General features: G+C 45.6%; 1 protein-coding gene across 1 annotated transcript; it reads left to right on the top strand.

Annotated features, from left to right (window-relative positions):
- The first annotated feature begins 366 nt into the window (after positions 1–366).
- MUC22 (mucin 22) lies at positions 367–19,142 on the top strand. Its single transcript, XM_065544219.1, has 5 exons — positions 367–668; positions 9,644–12,343; positions 12,404–13,798; positions 15,912–16,297; positions 18,429–19,142. The coding sequence occupies exons 1-5, from the start codon at positions 599–601 to the stop codon at positions 18,690–18,692; spliced, it is 4,815 nt and encodes a 1,604-aa protein (XP_065400291.1). The 5' UTR covers positions 367–598; the 3' UTR covers positions 18,693–19,142.
- The last annotated feature ends 127 nt before the right edge of the window (positions 19,143–19,269 follow it).

Here is a 19,269-nt window from a genome sequence, read left to right as displayed (position 1 = left end):
TACCATCCATTTGTTTCCTTTTCTTTTCCTCCTTTTTTCTTCTACAAAGGCCTCCTGCTTTGAAAATGAGGCATACCCAGGGAAAACAGGTTTCAGGTCAGCTCTGGTTCAAAGGGTGGGTCCCTTCCACTCCGACAAGTTTGATCCCCTCATTCTGCCTCTCTCCCTGCCCCTCCTCGTGTGTGCGCCCTCTGGTCTTACCGACTGGGCTCTCTCCTCCGCCTTGATTCCTGTAGGGTACATTTTTCCAAATGGCCCTGCAGAAAGCACAGTGCGGAGATGCCCCTCCCTGGGGAGGGAGGACCCAAAGCTCTGGCCTCTCCTACTCAGTATCAGCTATAAATGCCACAGATACGCTTGCGAGGAAAAAAGAAGAAAAACAAGAAGCCAAACTGTGGAGCAATCTGGGGGCTCCCTGCAACCATCCCACCTGCCTACAAGGCTTACCCTGGCAGTGGCTGGCCTTTGGGTCTTTTTGTGCAACTTTATTTTCTATCAAGGCCCAGGGGGTTTGCCCCTTGTCTCTCTGCCTCTTTGACCTATTCTTCCTTTGGAACCCAGGTATCTAAATGACAACTTCTATGTGCATCATTTAGAGATGAGAAGAGGAAACATTTCTCCAGCCTTCTGGTTCCTGTGGCTGCTTCTCTTTGGACTTCTGGGACCCAGTAAGTTACTTAGCAGTTAAGGAAGGAGAGGGGCATGGAGGCCACATAAAGCCTGAAGGAGATGGGGGATCCCCTGTCTAGGCATGACTCTTCTTCCAGAAACAATGATGATTCTTTTTTTTTTTTTTTGCCCATTTCTGCAAAAGCCAGTACTGATCCCAATTCCATTGACCATGACTCTGATGCTATCTTAGAAGCAAATCTGTATTAGTCTCCCCGAGCTGTGACTGTGAGCACAAGTTGTGGGGCGGTGAGGGGCGGTGCTGGGGAAATGAGGTGGGGGTGAGACTTTTACTTTCCTTTGCATCTTGGATAAAAGTTTTGTTTTTAACTGGAAAATTCTAGTTCCAATAGCATTCTTAATTCCAAATTAAAACCAGGATCTCAGTCTAAAGTCAAGTAAAAATCCTTCAATCCTTCTTTGTTTGTTTTCCATAGGTTATCGGGGTACAGGTGATATTTGCTTACATGAGTAAGTTCTTTAGTAGTGATTTGTGAGATTTTGGTTCACCCATCACTGAGCAGTATACATTGCACCCACCCTATTGGTAGTGTTTCATCTCTCGTCCCTCCCCCGTCCTTCCTCCCTAGAGCCCAAAGTCCATTGTATCATTCTTATGCCTTTGAGTCCTCATAGCTTAGCTCCCACATATCAGTGAGAACATACGATGTTTGGTTTTCCTTTCCTGAGTTACTTCACTTAGAATAATAGTCTCCAATGTCATCCAGGTCGCTGCAAATGCTGTTAATTCATTCCTTTTTATGGCTGAGTGTATTCCTTCATATACATAAGCCAGTTTCTTTATCCACCTGTTGATTGATGGGCATTTGGGTTCCATGACTTTGCAATTGTGAATTGTGCTGCTATAAACATGTGTGTGCAAGTACCTTTTTCGTATAATGACTTTTTTTCCTCTGGGTAGATACCCAGTAGTGGGATTGCTGGATCAAATGGTAGCTCTACTTTTAGTTCTTTAAGAAATCTCCACACTGTTTTCCATAGTGACTGTACTAGTTTACATTCCCACTAGCAGTGTAGAAGTGTTCCCTGATCACCGCATCTGCACCATCTACTTTTTTTTTTTTTTTTTTTTGCTTTAATCCTTCTTTGGATGCTGCCTGATTCCAAATCCATGTCTAATCCCCTGAGAATTTCCTTGGTAGGAACAAATTGGAGGTCAGCCACTGAGGGGTTGGCTCTGGCATTGGATCAGAGGTGGCTGTGAAAGGAAATAGCCCAGGGGAGAAGTGAACTGGGCTCCGTGTGATTCCAACGGACTGTCTGAGAAAGTTCCGTTCAGTCCTGTCTTTGATTTCTTACATCAACGTATCTTCCCTAATTATAAGACACCAGGTTAATCAGCTTATCCATTCCATTGCCTTTACTGTAGGATAGCACTTCAAGAAGCGGGAGGTGTGGTTGAAAGAGAAGGTCTAGGTTGGATGATGTGGAGGATTTGGAGTGCTTCCCCCTTCTTCCTCAATATGTGTCTGTTTCCTGCACCCTACTCTGGATTCGCTCCCTCAGCCGCTTCAGCACTTCTTTTTCTTCCCTTTCCTGTTGCCTTCATCCTGAATGCTTCAGCTGTTCTCTACCTACCCATGCCTTCCAGATCCACCCGTCGCCTGTCCTAATCCCGAACTCCAGTCCTATCTGTCTGATTTTAAGCAAGAGTCCCCTTACCTCAGAAGAAACTGTCATTCATGTAGTCATTCAACAGACATGTATAGAGCTCCTCCTCTGGGCCAGGCACTGCTGCGTGCTAGGCCACGGTGAGGAATGGAGTGGGAAATGCCATGGTCTTGGCCCCCGTGGAACTCTTGGTCTACTGTAAAACATAGACTTAAATAATATTCCCTTACAAAAGGGAACAAGCATGCAAGTGCTGACAGGCACCTCCTCTTTTCCCACCACTAGATCTTTAAAGTGACCCACTGTCTCTCCTGTAGCCCCATTACATTGGATTAGCAAGGACCAACTCCTCCATTTGAACGCTGGGTGCCTTCTCATCCTCCTGCCGTCTCAGGGGCTTTGCTCAGTGCATTTCTCCTTTCCCTCCCATCTCACTTTACCTTTCTTGAATCCTTTTCATCAGCATCCAAACAAGCTCAGTTCTGTATGCACAAGTATCATCCAAGGAGATGATTTAAAACTTGGCTTTCCAGGTCCTGACACCCCACCAAGCAAGATCTTGATTCAGTAGGCTTGGTGGGATGGCGTGAGTTCCTCAGACAGTGTGACCCCAGAGGTCCCTGGACCAAACACTGTTTGAATGATGTCCATCCTAACGTCCCCGCATCACTCCTCAGCCACCCCGCCTCTCCCTCCACTCTCCTTCTTCACCCCCATTCTTTTTTTTCTTTTTTTTTTTTTGGAGATGGAGTCTCACTCTGTCACCCAGGCTAGAGTGCAGTGGCGCAATCTTGGCTCACTGCAACCTCCTCCTCCCAGGTTCAAGCGATTCTCCTGCCTCAGCCTCCCGAGTAGCTGGGACTACAGGCGCACACCACCACACCCAGCTAATTTTTTGTACTTTAGTAGAGATGGGGTTTCACTGTGTTGCCCAGGCTGGTCTTGAACTCCTGAGCTCAGGCAGTCTACCTGCCTCATCCTTCCAAAGTGCTGGGATTACAGGTGTGAGCCACCATGCCCAGCCCCTCACCCCCATTCTTGAAGGCCTTCCCCACATTTGCTATGTCACTTGTCACTTCCCATTCACTTGTTGATTTTATTTTATTATATTAGGTAGTGCATGTAAGTAGTTTTAAAAAAGAAAAACTTGTAGTCCTACAAGGCTTCTCATAAAACTTCAGCCCCTGTCTCCCTTTCCCCAACTGCTTCTTACTCTGAGTCCTGCTTCCCAGGGTTCCTGTTGGCATTTACCTTCATACTGCATTTATCTATTTATTTAGAGACAGGGTCTCGCTCTGTCACCCAGGCTGGAGTGCAGTGACACCATCATAGCTCACTGCAGCCTGGTACTCCTGGGCTCAAGGAATCCTCTTACCTCAGCTTTCCAAAGCACTGGGATTGCAGGCCTGAGCCATTGCACCCAGTCATAAATTATCTTACTACCATTACTTCTTTGTTGGTTGAGGTTTTTTTTCTTCCCTGCTTCGGGAATGATTTATTGTCTTCCTTCTAATGAAAAGGAAGATTTAGGTTAGTCTACTCCCTCTGTACACTTATGTCTCACGTTCCTGCTCACAATTCTCCCCAAATGATTGTACCAAATTTTTGGTGTTAAATTTGCATTTAGTGTTTACATTATGATAACTATAAATGTTACCTCTAGTAACATTTATAACTGGGTCATATAATTGCATTGTGATGACATTATAAAAACTATAAATGTTACCTCTAGTAACATTTATAACTGGATCATATAATTGCATTGTGATGACCATCCGTTCTTGTAATTTTTGTTTTTCTAGATATTAACAATAGCCTCATTTTTAAAATTTCCATAGTTTTCTTCATATATACCATTAATTCATCCCCAAACCTCTACCAGAATTATCCCTGTCTTTTCAATACACATGAGGCAATCTATCAGTTTCACTTTTTTCCCTTGAGCAATCCCATTTGGAAGCCTCTGTCCAACCAGTACTGGTTACTTGCTAGGTCTCTTGTCCTGCAATTTGTATTCGCAACGTTCTGGAAATTCCCTTTTTTCCCTTGTAAATTCCTATCTTTTTTCTGGATTTATTTTTCCATCTCAGGGCAGCACTTTCTCTAGAAGCTTCTTGAGAGAGAGTTTATGGTGGGAAATTATTTTAAAACCTTATGCAATGTTAGGGTAATGCTAAGCTGCTGTAACAAGGAGATCGCGAAAGTGACTTTGAAAAATAAACAAGTTTATTTTTCTTCCTTGTACCAGTCCTAAGATAAGTATTATAGGATGGTGGGAACTCTGCTCCATGCAGTCATTCAGGGATCCTGGGTGAATATGACTGTTCCATTTTCAACATATGGTTTCCAGTGTCATCATCATTTCAGCCCAAGGAGAGGGCAGAAGAACAGTATTTTGTATTATTTTATGATACAGTCAGTCAAGGTGCAACCACAAGAGGAGAGGCTCACAGGCCCTAGAGACAGGAGGCATGGCACTGCCATGCCGGACCACCTGAGAAAGACACCAAGGTAGTCAGGAGGCAGAAGACAGGAGTGAAGGAAAGATTTATTTAGGTCTTTCCTTTTATTGGGGTTTCTGTGGGAAAGGCAAGGAAAGGCAAGGCGAACAGTTTAGGATTGACTGGTTTGAATAATTCCTGTGTTCTTTGAGCTATATAGCTGATTACTACCTAGTTGCCTGGTACTTGGCTTTGGAATGACTAAGGCAGATAAATATTGTTTCCCGGAGTATATGGGCCAGATAGAGGACCTATGGCTCTGGAATGGTTAGTTTGCATATCAGCTCATGCTCCTGGCTGGGCCCTTTGCTACTTCTAAGAATTGGCTAGCCTGGAAGGTACTATCTCTCCCTAGCTAGAAAAGTTTGTTAAGATATGAAAACATGATAATAAACAGAAAATAAAAATATATATACGAGCAGAAATCAAGGAATAGGTATTTACTCTTAAATAAAAGAAATGGAAATTAATATGTATTCCTTCCCTTTAGGGGCCTCTGACTAGGGCTTACACATGTAGCCCTACCTAGCTACAAGAGAGGTTGAGAAATGTAACTTAGCCATGTGCCCAGGAAGAAGAGAAAAATGGCCCTAGCTGTCCATAGACTTTATATGTCTGAAAATGTCTTATTCCACCCTCACATTTGACTCATAGTTTAACTGGTTATAGAATTCTAGGATGGATACGATTTTTCCTCAGGATTATGAAGGCATTGATCCACTGTTTCTAGATTCTAGATTGTGAAGACTGATATCATTTAGTTTACTGACCTCTTGTAAGAGACCATTTTTTTTTCTTCTGGATGATTTCAGATTTTTAAAACTACTGTTCTAAAATCTCATGATATGGTGCCATAGTATGGATTCTTCTTTCATTATGTTAGGAACTTGTACAGTACAAAGTTATATCAGTCAGTTCTGGAAAATTTTTCTTGCTTTTTTTTTCTTTGATAATTGCTTCTCATCTACTTTCTCTGTTCTGTCTTTCTGAAAAATCTTATGATTTGGATGTTTGACCTCCTGGACTGACACTAATTTTCTTGTATTTCTTCTTCTGTCTTCCAATTCTGTCATTTTATTTTTCTTTTGGGGAGATTTCCTCAGCTTCTAAAGTCTTCAAATCCTTCTAGTGAATTTTGAGGGTTTTTTTAAAATTTCAAAGAGATCTTTTTTTGTTTACAATCATTTTTAAAATGGCATCTTTTATTTGTTTGTTGTTGTTGTTGTTTGTTTGTTTGTTTTCACTCCTTCCCATGAAGGAGCATCCAGTAAGGTAGAAAGAAAACTCTAAAAAGTGAATCAAGGAAGTCAAGAGAATAGAGAGGCTCTAGAAAAATGTGGTAGTTAGCTGAATATTATTTAGATTACTGACCTTGTGGTGCTATACTTTCTCTTATATTGCTGAGGACATTTGAAGTTGGTTTTGCTATTTGCACTGTCTCAGTTCTCTCTGACTTTGCTTCATAGGGATATTTGTTTTGGTCTCTATATTTCAAGCTAGAGATTTTCCTCAAATATCTGGTAATCCCAGAATGTCCTTTGCATTTGAAAGTGAGGCAACAATATGATGCCTGGAAGCTTGTGTGCAGGGGTAGGGCATGTCAGCTGGCGAACTTAGCTTTAGGGTAACTTAGCAGAGACGTGGCAGTTTTGATTGGGAAGATCCTTGAAATTTCAGTATCTAGTGTTGTCTAATTTCTTTCCACAAGAAGAATTCTCCAGATCCTGTCTAGAGCATACTAGCATAGCTGCGGAAGTGCTGGAAGCTGAGTAAGGGAAGAGGTAATGAGGGTTTTACAGTTCAGGGTGTAAGCATTTCCTTAATTGCACAGTTTTAGTAAAACTCACTTCTGCCCTCAGCAGTGCCTGAGATCACTGGTCTAGAATTTCTTTGGTTTCAATATCTCCAGAGATAAAATCCTAAGCTGTTGTAAGGGAGAGAGGTGTAGTCATCCAACTCCTTGAGTGGAAGGAGGGATCTGGAGCTGAGAGACAGTCCCTAGCTACGTTGTATTTCAACCATCTTTCCTGTATTTAGTCACATGCCACACCCAAAGCTTCAGAGGAACCTGGCTGCAACTCCTGAATCTTTCCAGGATTCCATAGAATTAATAATTTACCAGTAGTTGACTTACTCTCACCCCCAGTGGAGGCCTGTATGTTGAAGCTTTCCCTTTGGAGAGTTACCACTCATCCTTCTGCTATTATCTTTTAAAAAAAACATTTATCTCCTCTGCTGTTGTCATCTCTCCATCCTTTGTCCTTGTGGAGGTATGTCTTTTATTATTTCTCTACTTTTTATTCTTCTGTGAAATCCGTAAGCCTCGATATATACTTATTTATACTTTTATTCATTCCAATTGGGGGCTATCCCATCATGAAAATCTGTTTTCAATAAACTAAACACTCACTTCCATATTGTCTCTGAATCTAGTGGACGTGGCCCAGGCCATATCTTACTTGATCTCTCTGCAAAAATCAATTCAGCTAACTACCATATTTTTCTAGAGCCTCTCTATTCTCTTGACTGCCTTGATTCACTTTTTAGAGTTTTCCTTCTATCTTACTGGATGCTCCTTCTCAGTCTCATTCATTCGCCTCTCCTCCTCTATCTGAATGACGCAGCAGCCAGAGCTTGGTCTAGCGCCCACTTCTCCAACTATACCCTCCCAGACAAATGATCTCAGTCAGCCTCAAGGCTTTAAATACCATGCATATTTAAATAACCTCCAGTTTTATATCTTTTGTTTTGATTTCTCCTCTGAGAACTAAGTGCAGGTTTCTAACTGCCAACAAACAGTCTCCTGGATATCTAATGGGCACAAAAAGTTCAAAATCTCTAATATTTCCAACCTCCACTTCATCCCTATTCGTTCAGATAAATAAAACAAATTTCCAACTCTCTGTGTAAGCCCCAAAGCCAGAAGTTGTTCTTGACTTCCTTTCCTTTTCTAATTTCAAAACATAGCTTGTATTCATCCACTGAAATGTATCTTCCCGGCTACCATCCTAGTCCAAGCAATGATTACTACTCTTAACCAATTTTCTGTTATCACTCTTGCCCTCCTACATGCCAGTTTTCACACAGCATGCTGAGTGTGATTTTTTAAAAACATAAATCAGTTTTGTTTTCTACTTTCTCTTCCCTTTCTGAATGATTAAGCCCCAGATCATCAGGTGAGGCAGAGGAAAGCAGATATCAGGGTTGGACAGAAGGGGAGACAGCAGTGGCCGAGAGAAGGATATAAGAAACTAAACTGGGGCCGGGTGCGGTGGCTCACACCTGTAATCCCAGCACTTTGGGAGGCTGAGGTGGGCAGATCACCTGAGGTCAGGAGTTAGAGGCCAGCCTGGCCAACATGGTGAAACTCTGTTTTTACTAAAAATACAAAAATTAGCCGGGCATGGTGGTGCACGCCTGTATTTCCAGCTACTCAGGAGGCTGAGGCAGGAGAATCCCTTGAGCCCAGGAGGTGGAAGTTGCAGTGAGCTGAGATCACACCACTGCACTCCAGCCTGAGTGACGGAGCAAGACTTCATCTCAAAAAAAAAAAAAAGAAAAAAGAAAGAAAGGAAACAAACTAAATTGGGTGAAGTGGACTTCTTCACAGAGTGGCAGCCTGGCATGTGTTGTCAGAATCTTGTGAGGGTACGAGGGAGTATGGGGTGGAGGGAGTATGGGCTGAAAATAAATGAATAGAATACCAGTGATTTTGTGAGACAATATTTTGTCTACAATAAGTGTAATTGAAGTTCCAGGAAAGGAACCGAAAAAATATTTAAAGAAATGGTAGCTGAAAAAATTAAATTTGATGAAAACTATAAACTCACAGATCCCAAGACCTCAACAAATATCAAGCAAAATAAACTTTAAAAAATCATACCAAAGTACAATGTAATCAAATAACTAAAAACCAGTGATAAATGGGAAATCCTAGAACCAGCTAGAAACAAAAAGACACATTATATAGAGAGGAGCAAAGACAAGCATGATAACTGACTTCCTGTGAGAAACTGTGACAACCAGAAGCTCAAGAAGCAACATCATTAAAATACTGAAACAAAAAATACTCTTTCAACCTAGAATTACACGGAGTAAAAATATTTTCAATATGAAGATGAAATGAAGGCATTTCTAGACAAGCAAAAACTGGAAGACTTTACCTCCCAGAGACTGACTTTTGTTTGTTTGTTTGTTTGTTTTTGATATGGAGTTTTGGTCTTGTTGCCCAGGCTGGAGAGCAATGGCACAATCTTGGCTCACTGCAACCTCCGCCTCCCGGGTTCAAGTGATTATCCTGCCTCAGCCTCCCAAGTAGCTGGGATTACAGGCATGCGCCACCATGCCTGGCTAATTTTGTATTTTTAGTAGAGATGGGGTTTTTCCACGTTGGTCAGGCTGGTATCGAATTCCCGACCTCAGGTGATCCGCCCACCTTGGCCTCCCAAAGTGCTGGGATTACAGGCACGAGCCACCGCGCCTGGCCCAAATGGCTGCCTTCTTATCCTTCAGATCTCAGTTCATATGTCAGTTCCTCAGACAGACCTTTTCTGACTCTAGTACCTAAAGCAGCACCACTGCTTTCTTTAACAGCACCTGAGCCAATGTGTATTTATATGTTTTTATTTTGTATCTCTCTTCTTTACTAAATTATAAGCCCATATCTCTTTTGCTAACAGGAGTATGCCCAGAGTTTAGTAAAATTCCAGGTACATATTAAGCCCTCAATATCTGAATAAATAAATGAGCAAGCAGTACTGAGTATATGTTAAAGTAATGCTATACTAAACCTGCAAATTCATCCTTAATCCATTCCCCACCTTATTTATCCTCCACCTCAGGCTCTGAGAATACCACAGACTTCACAAAAGGCTCTGACACCACCACAGCCTCCATCACAGGCTCTGAGACCACCACGGCCTCCACCATGGCCTCCACTATGGCCTTAACTGCAGGCTCTAAGATCACCACAGACTCTACCACAGGCTCTGAGACCAACACGGCCTCCACCACAGACTCAGGGACTACTATAGCCTCCACTAGGACCTTTACCACAGGCTCTGACACAACCACAGCCTCCACTGCAGGCTCTGAAACTATCGTGGCCTCCACCGCAGTCTCTGAGACCACAACATCCTCTACTATAGCCTCCACTACAGTCCCTGAGACTACCATGGCTTCCAGCACAACCTCCACTGCAGGCTCTGAGACAACGATGGCCTCCACCATAACTTCTGAAACCACCATGGCCTCCACCACAAGTTCTGAGACCGCCACCGTCTCTACCACAGGCTCTGAGACCACCACCACCTCCATTGCAGGCTCTGGGGCCACTAAAGTCTCTACCACAGGCTCTGAAATCACCACAGCATCTACTGCAGGTTCTGAGACCACCTCCTCCACCTCCACGGCAGACTCTGAGGCCACCACAACCTCAACTGCATACTCCAAGGTGATCACGGCATCCAGCATGAGCTCTGAGACCACTATGGCCTCCACTGTAGGCTCTAACACCACCACAGCCTCTACCACAGGCTCTGAGACCACTACAGTCCCTATTAAAGCCTCTGAGACCACTACAGCCTCTACAGCAGGTTCTGAGACCACCACCTACACCCCCACAGGCTCTCAGACCACCATAGTCTCTATTTCAGGTTCTGAGATCACCACCACCTCCACGGCAGGATCTGAGACTACCACACTCTCTAGTGCAGGCTCTGAGACAACCACCATCTTCACTGCAGGCTCTGAGACCACTACAGTCTCTACCACAGGCACTGAAACCACCATGGTCTCCACCATGGGCTCAGAGATCACCACAAACTCTACTGCAAGCTCTGAGACCACCACAGTCTCCACCGTGGGCTCTGAGACCACCACAACTTCTGCTGCAGGCTCTGAGATCACCACAGTCTCCACCATGGGTTCTGAGACCACCACAACTTCTACTGCAGGCTCTGAGACCACCACAGTCTCCACCATGGGCTCTGAGACCACCATAACCTCTACTTCAGGCTCTGAGACCACCACAGTCTCAACTTCAGGCTCTGGAACCACCATGGCTTCTACCACAGGCTCTGAGACCACCACTGCCTCTACTGCAGATTCTGAGACCACTGCAGCCTCTACTACAGGCTCTGAGACCACCATGGCATCCATCATGAGCTCTGAGACCACTACAGCCTCTACCACAGGCTCTGAGACCACCAAGATCTCCAATGCAAGCTCTGAAATGACCACCGTCTTCACTGCAGGCTCAGAGACCATCACAGCCTCTACCATGGGCTCTGAGACAACCATGGCATCCACTATAAACTTTGAGACCACTGTAGTCTCTACCATAGGCTCTGAGACCACCACAGCCTCTACTGCAGACTCTGAGACCACAACAGCCTCTACTGCACATTCTGAGACCATTTCAGCCTCCACCATGGGCTCTGAGACCACCACAGGCTCAGCCGCAGGCTCTGAGACCACAGTCTCCATTGCAGGCTCTGAGACCACTGCAGCCTCTACTGCAGGCTCTGAGACCACTGCAGCGTCTACTGCAGGCTCTGAGACCACTGCAGCCTCTACTAAAGATTCTGAAACCAACATAGCATCTACTGAAGATTCTGAGAGTACCTCAGCCTCTACTACAGGGTTTGAGACAACCACAGCCTCTACTACAGGCTCTGAGACCACTATGACATCCACCATGGGCTCTGAGACCACTATGGCCTCTACCATAGGCCCTGAGACCACCAAGGTTTCCACTGCAAGCTCTGAGATGATCACAGTCTCTGCTGAAGGCTCTCAGACCACCACAGGCTCTACCACAGGCTCTGGGACCACCACAGACTTTGATACCAGCCCTGAGACCACCACAGCCTCCACCATGGGCTCTGAGACCACCACAGATTCTACCACAGGCTCTGAGACCACCACAGCCTCTACTGAAGGCTCTGAGACCACTACAGTCTCTGCCACAGGCTCTGAGACCACCACAGTCTCTACCACAGGCTCTGAGACCACTACAGTTTCAACCACAGGCTTGGAGACCACCATCACTACCACTGAAGGCTCTGAGATGACTATAGTCTCCACCGCAGGTGCTGAGACCACCACAGCCTCTACTGAAGGTTCTGGGACCACTGCAGCCTCCACTGCAGGCTCTGAGACCACCACAGTCTCTACTGCAGATTCTGAGAACACCATGGCATTGACTGCAGATTTTGAGAGCACCATGGCCTCTACTGCAAGCTCTGAAACCACCACAGCCTCTACTGAAGGCTCTGAGACCACTACAGTCTCCACCACAGGCTTTGAGACCACCATGGTATCTACCACAGGCTCTGAGACTACCATCACCTCTACTGAAGGCTCTGAGACTACTACAGTATCTGCCACAGGCTCTGAGACCACCACAGTCTCTACTGAAGGCTCTGAGACCACTACACTCTCCACCACAGGCTCTGAGACCACTAAAGTTTCTATCACTGGCTCGGAGACCACTACCACTTCTACTGAAAGCTCTGAGATGACTACAGTCTCCATCACAGGCTCTGAGACCACTAAAGTTTCTATCACTGGCTCAGAGAACACTACCACTTCTACTGAAGGCTCTGAGATAACTACAGTCTCCATCACAGGCTCCGAGACCACCACAGCCTCTACTGAAGGCTCCAAGACCACCTCAACCTCTACTACAGGCTCTGAGACCACCACATCCTCTACTACAAGCTCTGAGACCACTATGGCATCCACCATGGGCTCTGAGACCATTATGGCCTCTACCATAGGCTCTGAGACCACCAAGGTCTCCACTGCAAGCTCTAAAATGACCACAGTCTTCACCGAAAACTCTAAGACCACCATAGCCTCTACCACAGGCTCTGAGACCACCACAGTCTCCACTCCAGGCTTTGAGACCATCCCAGCCTCTACAGCAGGCTCTGAGACCACCATCACCTCTACTGAAGGCTCTGATGCCACTACAGTCTCTACCGCAGGCTCTGAGACCACCACAGCCTCTACGGAAGGCTCTGAGACCACTACAGTCACTACCACAGGCTCTGAGACCCCAACAATCTATAACACAGGCTCTGAGACCACCACAATCTCTACTGCAGGCTCTGAGACAACCGCCACCTCTACTGAAGGCTCTGAGACCACCACAGCCTCTACTGAAGGCTCTGAGACCACTACAGTTTCTACCACAGGCTCTGAGACCATCACAGTCTCTGCTGAAGGCTCTGAGACCACTACAGTCACTACTATGGGCTCTGAGACCACCACGGCCTCTACTGCAGGCTCTGAGACCACCATAGATTCTACCACAGGCTTTGAGACCACCACAGCCTCTACTGAAGGCTCTGAGACCACTACAGTCTCCACCACAGGCTCGGAGACCACCATGGTCTCTACCACAGGCTCTGAGACTACCATCACCCCTACTGAGGGTTCTGAGACCACTACAGTCACTACTGCAGGCTCTGAGTCCACAACAGTCTATACCACAGGCTCTGAGACTACCACCACCTCTACTGAAGGCTCTGAGACCACTACAGTTTCTACCACAGGCTCTGTGATGACCACAATATCTACCACAGTCTCTGAGACCACCATGGTCTCTACCATAGGCTCTGAGACCACCACATCCTCTACTGCAGGCTCTGATGCCACCACCACCTCTACTGAAGGCTCTGAGACCACCATGGCCTCCACAGCAGGCTCTGAGATCAGCACAGCCTGTACCACAGGTTCTGAGACCTCCACATCCTCCAGTGCAGGCTCTGAGACCAACACTGCCTTCATCATAGGCTCTGAGACCACCATAGCTTCCACTGCAAGCTTTGAGCCCACTGCAACTTCCCTCACAGGCTCTGAGACCACCACAGTCTCTATCACAGCTTCTGGGGCCACTGCAGCCTCCATCACTGTCTCTGCCACCACTTTTGTATCCACCAAGGCCACTGACGTTTCTATTCAGCCAATCACCAACACAGCTATGTCAGGTACTAACCCCCAGGTCTTCTTTGAGCCCACACATTTTAACTCCAGTGGCAACCACCAGCTGTTCACCTGTTTCTATCATCTCTGCCCTGGTTCAAATCAAGCCACCACACAGTTAGATATAATTTCCTCTTCTAGGCTGGGCACAGGGGCTCATACCTGTAATCCCAGCACATTGGGAGGCCGAGGCAAGCAAATCACGAGGTCAGGAGATTGAGACCATCCCGCCTAACATGGTGAAACCGTGTCTCTACTAAAAATACAAAAAATTAGCTGGGTGTGGTGGTGGGCGCCTGTAGTCCCAGCTACTCAGGAGGCTGAGGCAGGAGAATGGTGTGAATCTGGGAGGCGGATCTTGCAGTGAGCAGAAATCACACCACTGCACTCCAGCCTGGGCGACAAGAGTGAGACTCCATGTCAAAAAAAAAAAAAAAGAAAAAAAAAATTTCCTCTTCTAGAATCCTAATTGCCTCTACTCTGGTCTCACCTTTTTTTTGTTTGTTTTTAACTGCCCACCACTTCCACTGCAATCAGAATCACAAAATATAATAAACCACAAGTGCATTATATCTGTCACATCTTCCTCCAGCAAGCCCGCCTCAACTCTGCTGGCCCATCACAGTTTTGTGAAATGCTCCCAGTTCGGTGCCAAGTAGATTATCTCTATTCAACCTATCATCTGTGACACCGCCACCTCCTATCGATATATTGACCCTAGTCCAGAGGCTGGCAGACCACATGTCATGGGTCACGTCTCACCCGTTACCTGGTTTTGTAAAGTTTTATTGGAACATAGTCATGCCCATTCATTTACTGTTTGTCTCCAGCTGCTTTTCCGCTTTTCAGTGTATCTGCAACAGAGACTGCCTGGCCCAAAAGCCTAAAGTATTTGCTGTCTGAACCTTTACAGAAAATATTTGACAACCTTTGCTCCAGTCTGAGATCAAAAAACTTTGTTCATTCTCTGGCACTTGCCATCAGCAAGCTGGTTGCATCTGATTCTATCCTCTTGGTTCTAAGCACACTCACCTCTATTCTGGTCACTGGTGCTGTTTGTGACCCTATTTTAACCACTTCTGACCTAGGCACACCCATCGCTACCTAAGCTGCCACCACCGCCTCTGCTGTGTTGATTCTCGCTCGCACCTGTCTGAGCCCCCCCTCTCCTGTCCCTGTGAGCAGCTTCTCCACTTGGGTCAGGTCCTCCCACATCTGCCCAAGCACACTCACCCCACCTTTGCTGGCCACCACAGTGTGGTAGATGATGTCACCTCTGTCCCAGCCACGGCCACTGGCATGCCTGTGAGTGAATCCAATTCTGTCATCTCCTCCTCCAGCTCCCTCCTTACGCCCAGTGATCACAGTCACAAGAGAAGCAGGGCCTGCCGCTTTGTATACCAGTCTGCCCACTTATTTTATTTTATTTTATTTATTTATTTTTAATTTTTTTCCATAAGTTATTGGTATACAGGTGGTATTTGGTTACATGAGTAAGTTCTTTAGTGGTGATTTGTGAGATTATGGTGCACCCATCACCCGAGCAGCAGACACTGCACCATATTTGAAATATTTTATCCCTCGCCCCTCCCACTCTTCCTCCAAAGTCCCCGAAGTCCGTTGCATCATTCTTATGTCTTCCTATTTTCGAAGCTTAGCTCCCACATATCAGTGAGAACATACGATGTTCAGTTTTCCATTCCTGAGTTACTTCACTTAGAATAATAGTCTCCAGTCTCATCCAGGACACTGCAAATGCTGTTAATTCATTCCTTTTAAACAGCTTGCTGTCTTCTATTTGGATGGCAGCTTCCGAAGTCAAATAGATCTTCCACTTCTGAACCCATCATGATCACATTGCCTCAACCTTCTGCCTCCTCCATCACCAACCCCACCAGGTGACACATTCTACTTCCTTCTCTGTACAACACCCACCTCCATTCTGGGGACATGGCCACAGCAGAATCGCTTTCTACCATCTGTCTTCCCCCATCACCCCTCTCCTGAGCCACCTCCACCATAGGTTTGTTAGATTCATACTCCTCTGTTCTAAGCACCCCCATTCCTCTTTAATCATCTCTGCTACAAATGCATCATCTTGTGTGACCTGTTTCATAGGCACCAAGACCACTGGAACCAGACCCACCGCCTCCAGCTCTGTCACCATGACCTCTGGAATGGACTCCACGGCCTCTGCTGCCAGCCATATTGTGCCAGGAACAGTCCCAAACACCTCTGGCCTGGATACATCTACTAGGGGAGCATCATCTACCACCTCAGCCCCTGGCGTCAGGACCACCACAGGATCCACCCATGAGCCAACTAGCAGCACCTCCCAGGAAACAGGCCCAGTGTCCATGGGCACAAACACAGTTAGCATGAGCCACACGCCCACAAATGTGATCAAACCAAGTGGATATTTACAGCCCTGGGCTATCATCCTCATTTCCCTGGCTGCAGTTGTGGCTGGTGTTGGATTGGCAGTAGGACTGAGTTTTTGTCTGGTGAGTAACCAGGGTGGGTTCATAGGGGAGCCTGGAGAGAAGGCAGGTCTTAATGGTGGGGGAAATCATGTCAGCAGTGCTTTGGAAAAATCCAGAATGAGAAAGGGGAGTAAGTCGGTGCACTCAGAAGGAAAGAATCACCTAGCCTGATATAAGGATCACAGCGAATCCTTAAGTCAGAGAAAGTGAGAAGCAAAGTAGACAAAGAGGAGAGAAAAGATGAAGTTGGGGCCAAAGTGAAGGGAAATACTGAGAGAACAAAGGAAATACTGAGAGAGAACAAGGAGGACATAAACATAAAGAAAGCAAGAAGCAGCTGGGCGCAGTGGCTCACGCCTGTAATCCCAGCACTTTGGAAGCCCAAGGTGGACAAATCACTTGAGTCCAGGCATTTGGGACCAGCCTGGCCAACATGGTGAAACTTGTCTCTACTAAAAATACAGAAATTAGCCAAGAGTGGTGGCATGTACCTGTAGTCCCAGCTACTTGGGAGGCTGAGGCATGAGAATCGCTTGAACCTGGGAGACGGAGGTTGCAGTGAGCAGAGATCACGCCACTGCACTCCAGCCTGGGTGACAGAGCAAGACCCTGTCTCGAAAGAAAGAGAAGGAAGGAAGGAAGGAAGGAAGGAAGGAAGGAAAGAAGGAAGGAAGGAGAGAGAAAGAGAAAGAAAGGAAGAAAGAGAGGAAGAAAGAGGGAGAGAGGGAGAAAAGAAAGAGAAGGAAAGAGAAAGAAAAAGAAAGAAAGAAAGAAAGAAAGACCAAAGAAAGAAGGAAAGAAAGAGAGAAATAGAGAAAGGAAAGAAAGAAACATAAAAATGCTCAGCTATCCAAAATGCAGGCTTCTGATTGTCTCATGTATGACAAATTTCTGGTCCTCACAGCACTCTGCAATTCCTTGTGCAGCCTGTGAATGTTACCCTCTGGCCTCCCACTCCATCTCTGCTCTCTGGTCTTGATTGTTCTTTGAATACATATTTTTCTTACCTTGATTTCACATTTATTTGTGTTCTTCCTGTTTTATTGTGATCCTGTGGGTAAGTTCCCATTTGAGGAGTGAAGCAGAGTATAAATCAGTGGTGTGCTGGAGCTGGCTCATCCTGGCCCACAAGAGATTGTGCAGTTCTTCCCAATTCTGAGCTGAGTGGAGTGACACTGGTAGCTTAAAATATGCTGTAGTGGAAATATTTACACCACAGCAATTGTCAAACACTGCAAATCAGCACTTTTCCTTCGGAGAGCCTGTTATTAAGTGTTGGATAACATACCACTGGTAAAAATGGACAAATAAAAAATACTTATGGAAGCGACAAAAGGTTTGGATAATATAGTCAATTTGCTGAGGTTCTTTATTTTAGAATTCTCAGCCTCTCTCCATATGTGGGCTACATAATAAATACCAGCATCTAAGAATTACTCCCTAAATTACTTTATTATTTCATTTGCAAGATCAAGAGAGAATAACGAAAGTGGACACTGAGTTTTTACTATGTGCTAGGCTCAAGGCTGAATGTTTAAAATGCATGATGTCATTTAATCTGTTCTACAATCCCATGGCCATATTATATTCATCTTATAAGTGAGGGATCTGGAGCTCCATGATCTTAGCTATTTGCCCCAGCACATGTAGTGAGTGACAGATTTAAGACTCTAACCCAGGTTGGTTAGATTCTGGAGTTCATGCCTATAATCTCAAGGCTCTGTGTAAACAGCTTTCGAGGGCTCTCAATTCCACATACCTGTCCTCAGCTTCCTTAGTTGACTAACAAAGAGAAAGACTGTCTGTCAAGTGAGTCTCTGTGCCTTTCACGTAGGGGTATGGATTTACCTTTGTCTTGAAATTCCAAAAACACATCACCTTAGGATCTGCAGAACAAGGGCCTGAGTAGTCACATAAAGAGAATATGTTAATTAGGTAACAGGGAAGCTTATTTTCTCAGAGAGAGAAAGAGTAAAAGAACAAGGAGAAAGAGAGACAGAGACAGAGATCATAGTAAGGATGGTGGTAAAGAGAAGAGAAAATAGGCGGTTTGGAAAAGCGAAAATCTGACATCGGTGAAACAGGCATGTATGGTGATTAGGGAGAGGAGACTTAATTTTCATTGATCAATATACGTATTTTTTTCTTTTAGAGAGACCTTTTCTTTCCCCTGAGGAATTGTGTTTATTACCCCCATGGCCACAGCCATGGCCTTGGTCTGGACCTGGACTTGGGCCTGGGCTCTGGGACATTCCACAGCCTGGGAAATGCACTGGTTCATGGAGGAGAACTTGAAAAGGGACACGGAGGAACATGTGGCTTTGGACATGGAGTGGCCCATGGACTGAGCCACATCCATGGAGATGGCTACGGAGTGAATCATGGCGGGCATCATGGACATGGAGGAGGCCACTGAGGAGATCATGGAGTGGATCACAGAGGAAGCCACCAAGGAGGCCATGGCAGGACAAGATGGCTGTGGCCATAGATTGGGTATCAAAACATATTATGGGTGGGAGGGGGTCACTGAGGAGAAAAAAATAATGATAATGAAATAATTAAAATGGAGCATCGGAAGGTTCCCAGGATGTGATCTGTGGAGATGGACATGGACTAGGTCAAGAAAAGAAACAGCAAAAGGACACAGAGACTTTGACCGGCTTGGAGGTGACTTCGAGTCAAAGCTTCTGTGAGTTTTTCCTGAGTCTCCGCCTCTGTTGTGGGGAGTCACGACGACCACCCTCAGGACATCTCCTCTCCCATTTCCCGCCACATCAGGGTCAACGTTTCTCACCCCTGTTTCCTCATGGTGCTATAAATATTACCAGGACATGTCTAAGAAACAAAAGCACGTAATGAATGTATTATCAGGGCCACACACTTATTTGTTTTCCTGTTTGTTCTTTCAGTTTTGTGTTTTTTTTCGAGTGCTTATTATGTACCAATCACTATCCCGGGAACCTTTAAATATGTCATCATTTGGCTGGGTGCGG

Source organism: Macaca fascicularis, chromosome 4, assembly GCF_037993035.2.
Source record: "Macaca fascicularis isolate 582-1 chromosome 4, T2T-MFA8v1.1".
In the NCBI taxonomy this organism is placed as follows: Eukaryota; Metazoa; Chordata; class Mammalia; order Primates; family Cercopithecidae; genus Macaca; species Macaca fascicularis.
Note: the sequence above shows the minus strand (reverse complement) of the source record. Positions and strands in the feature narration are given on the sequence as shown.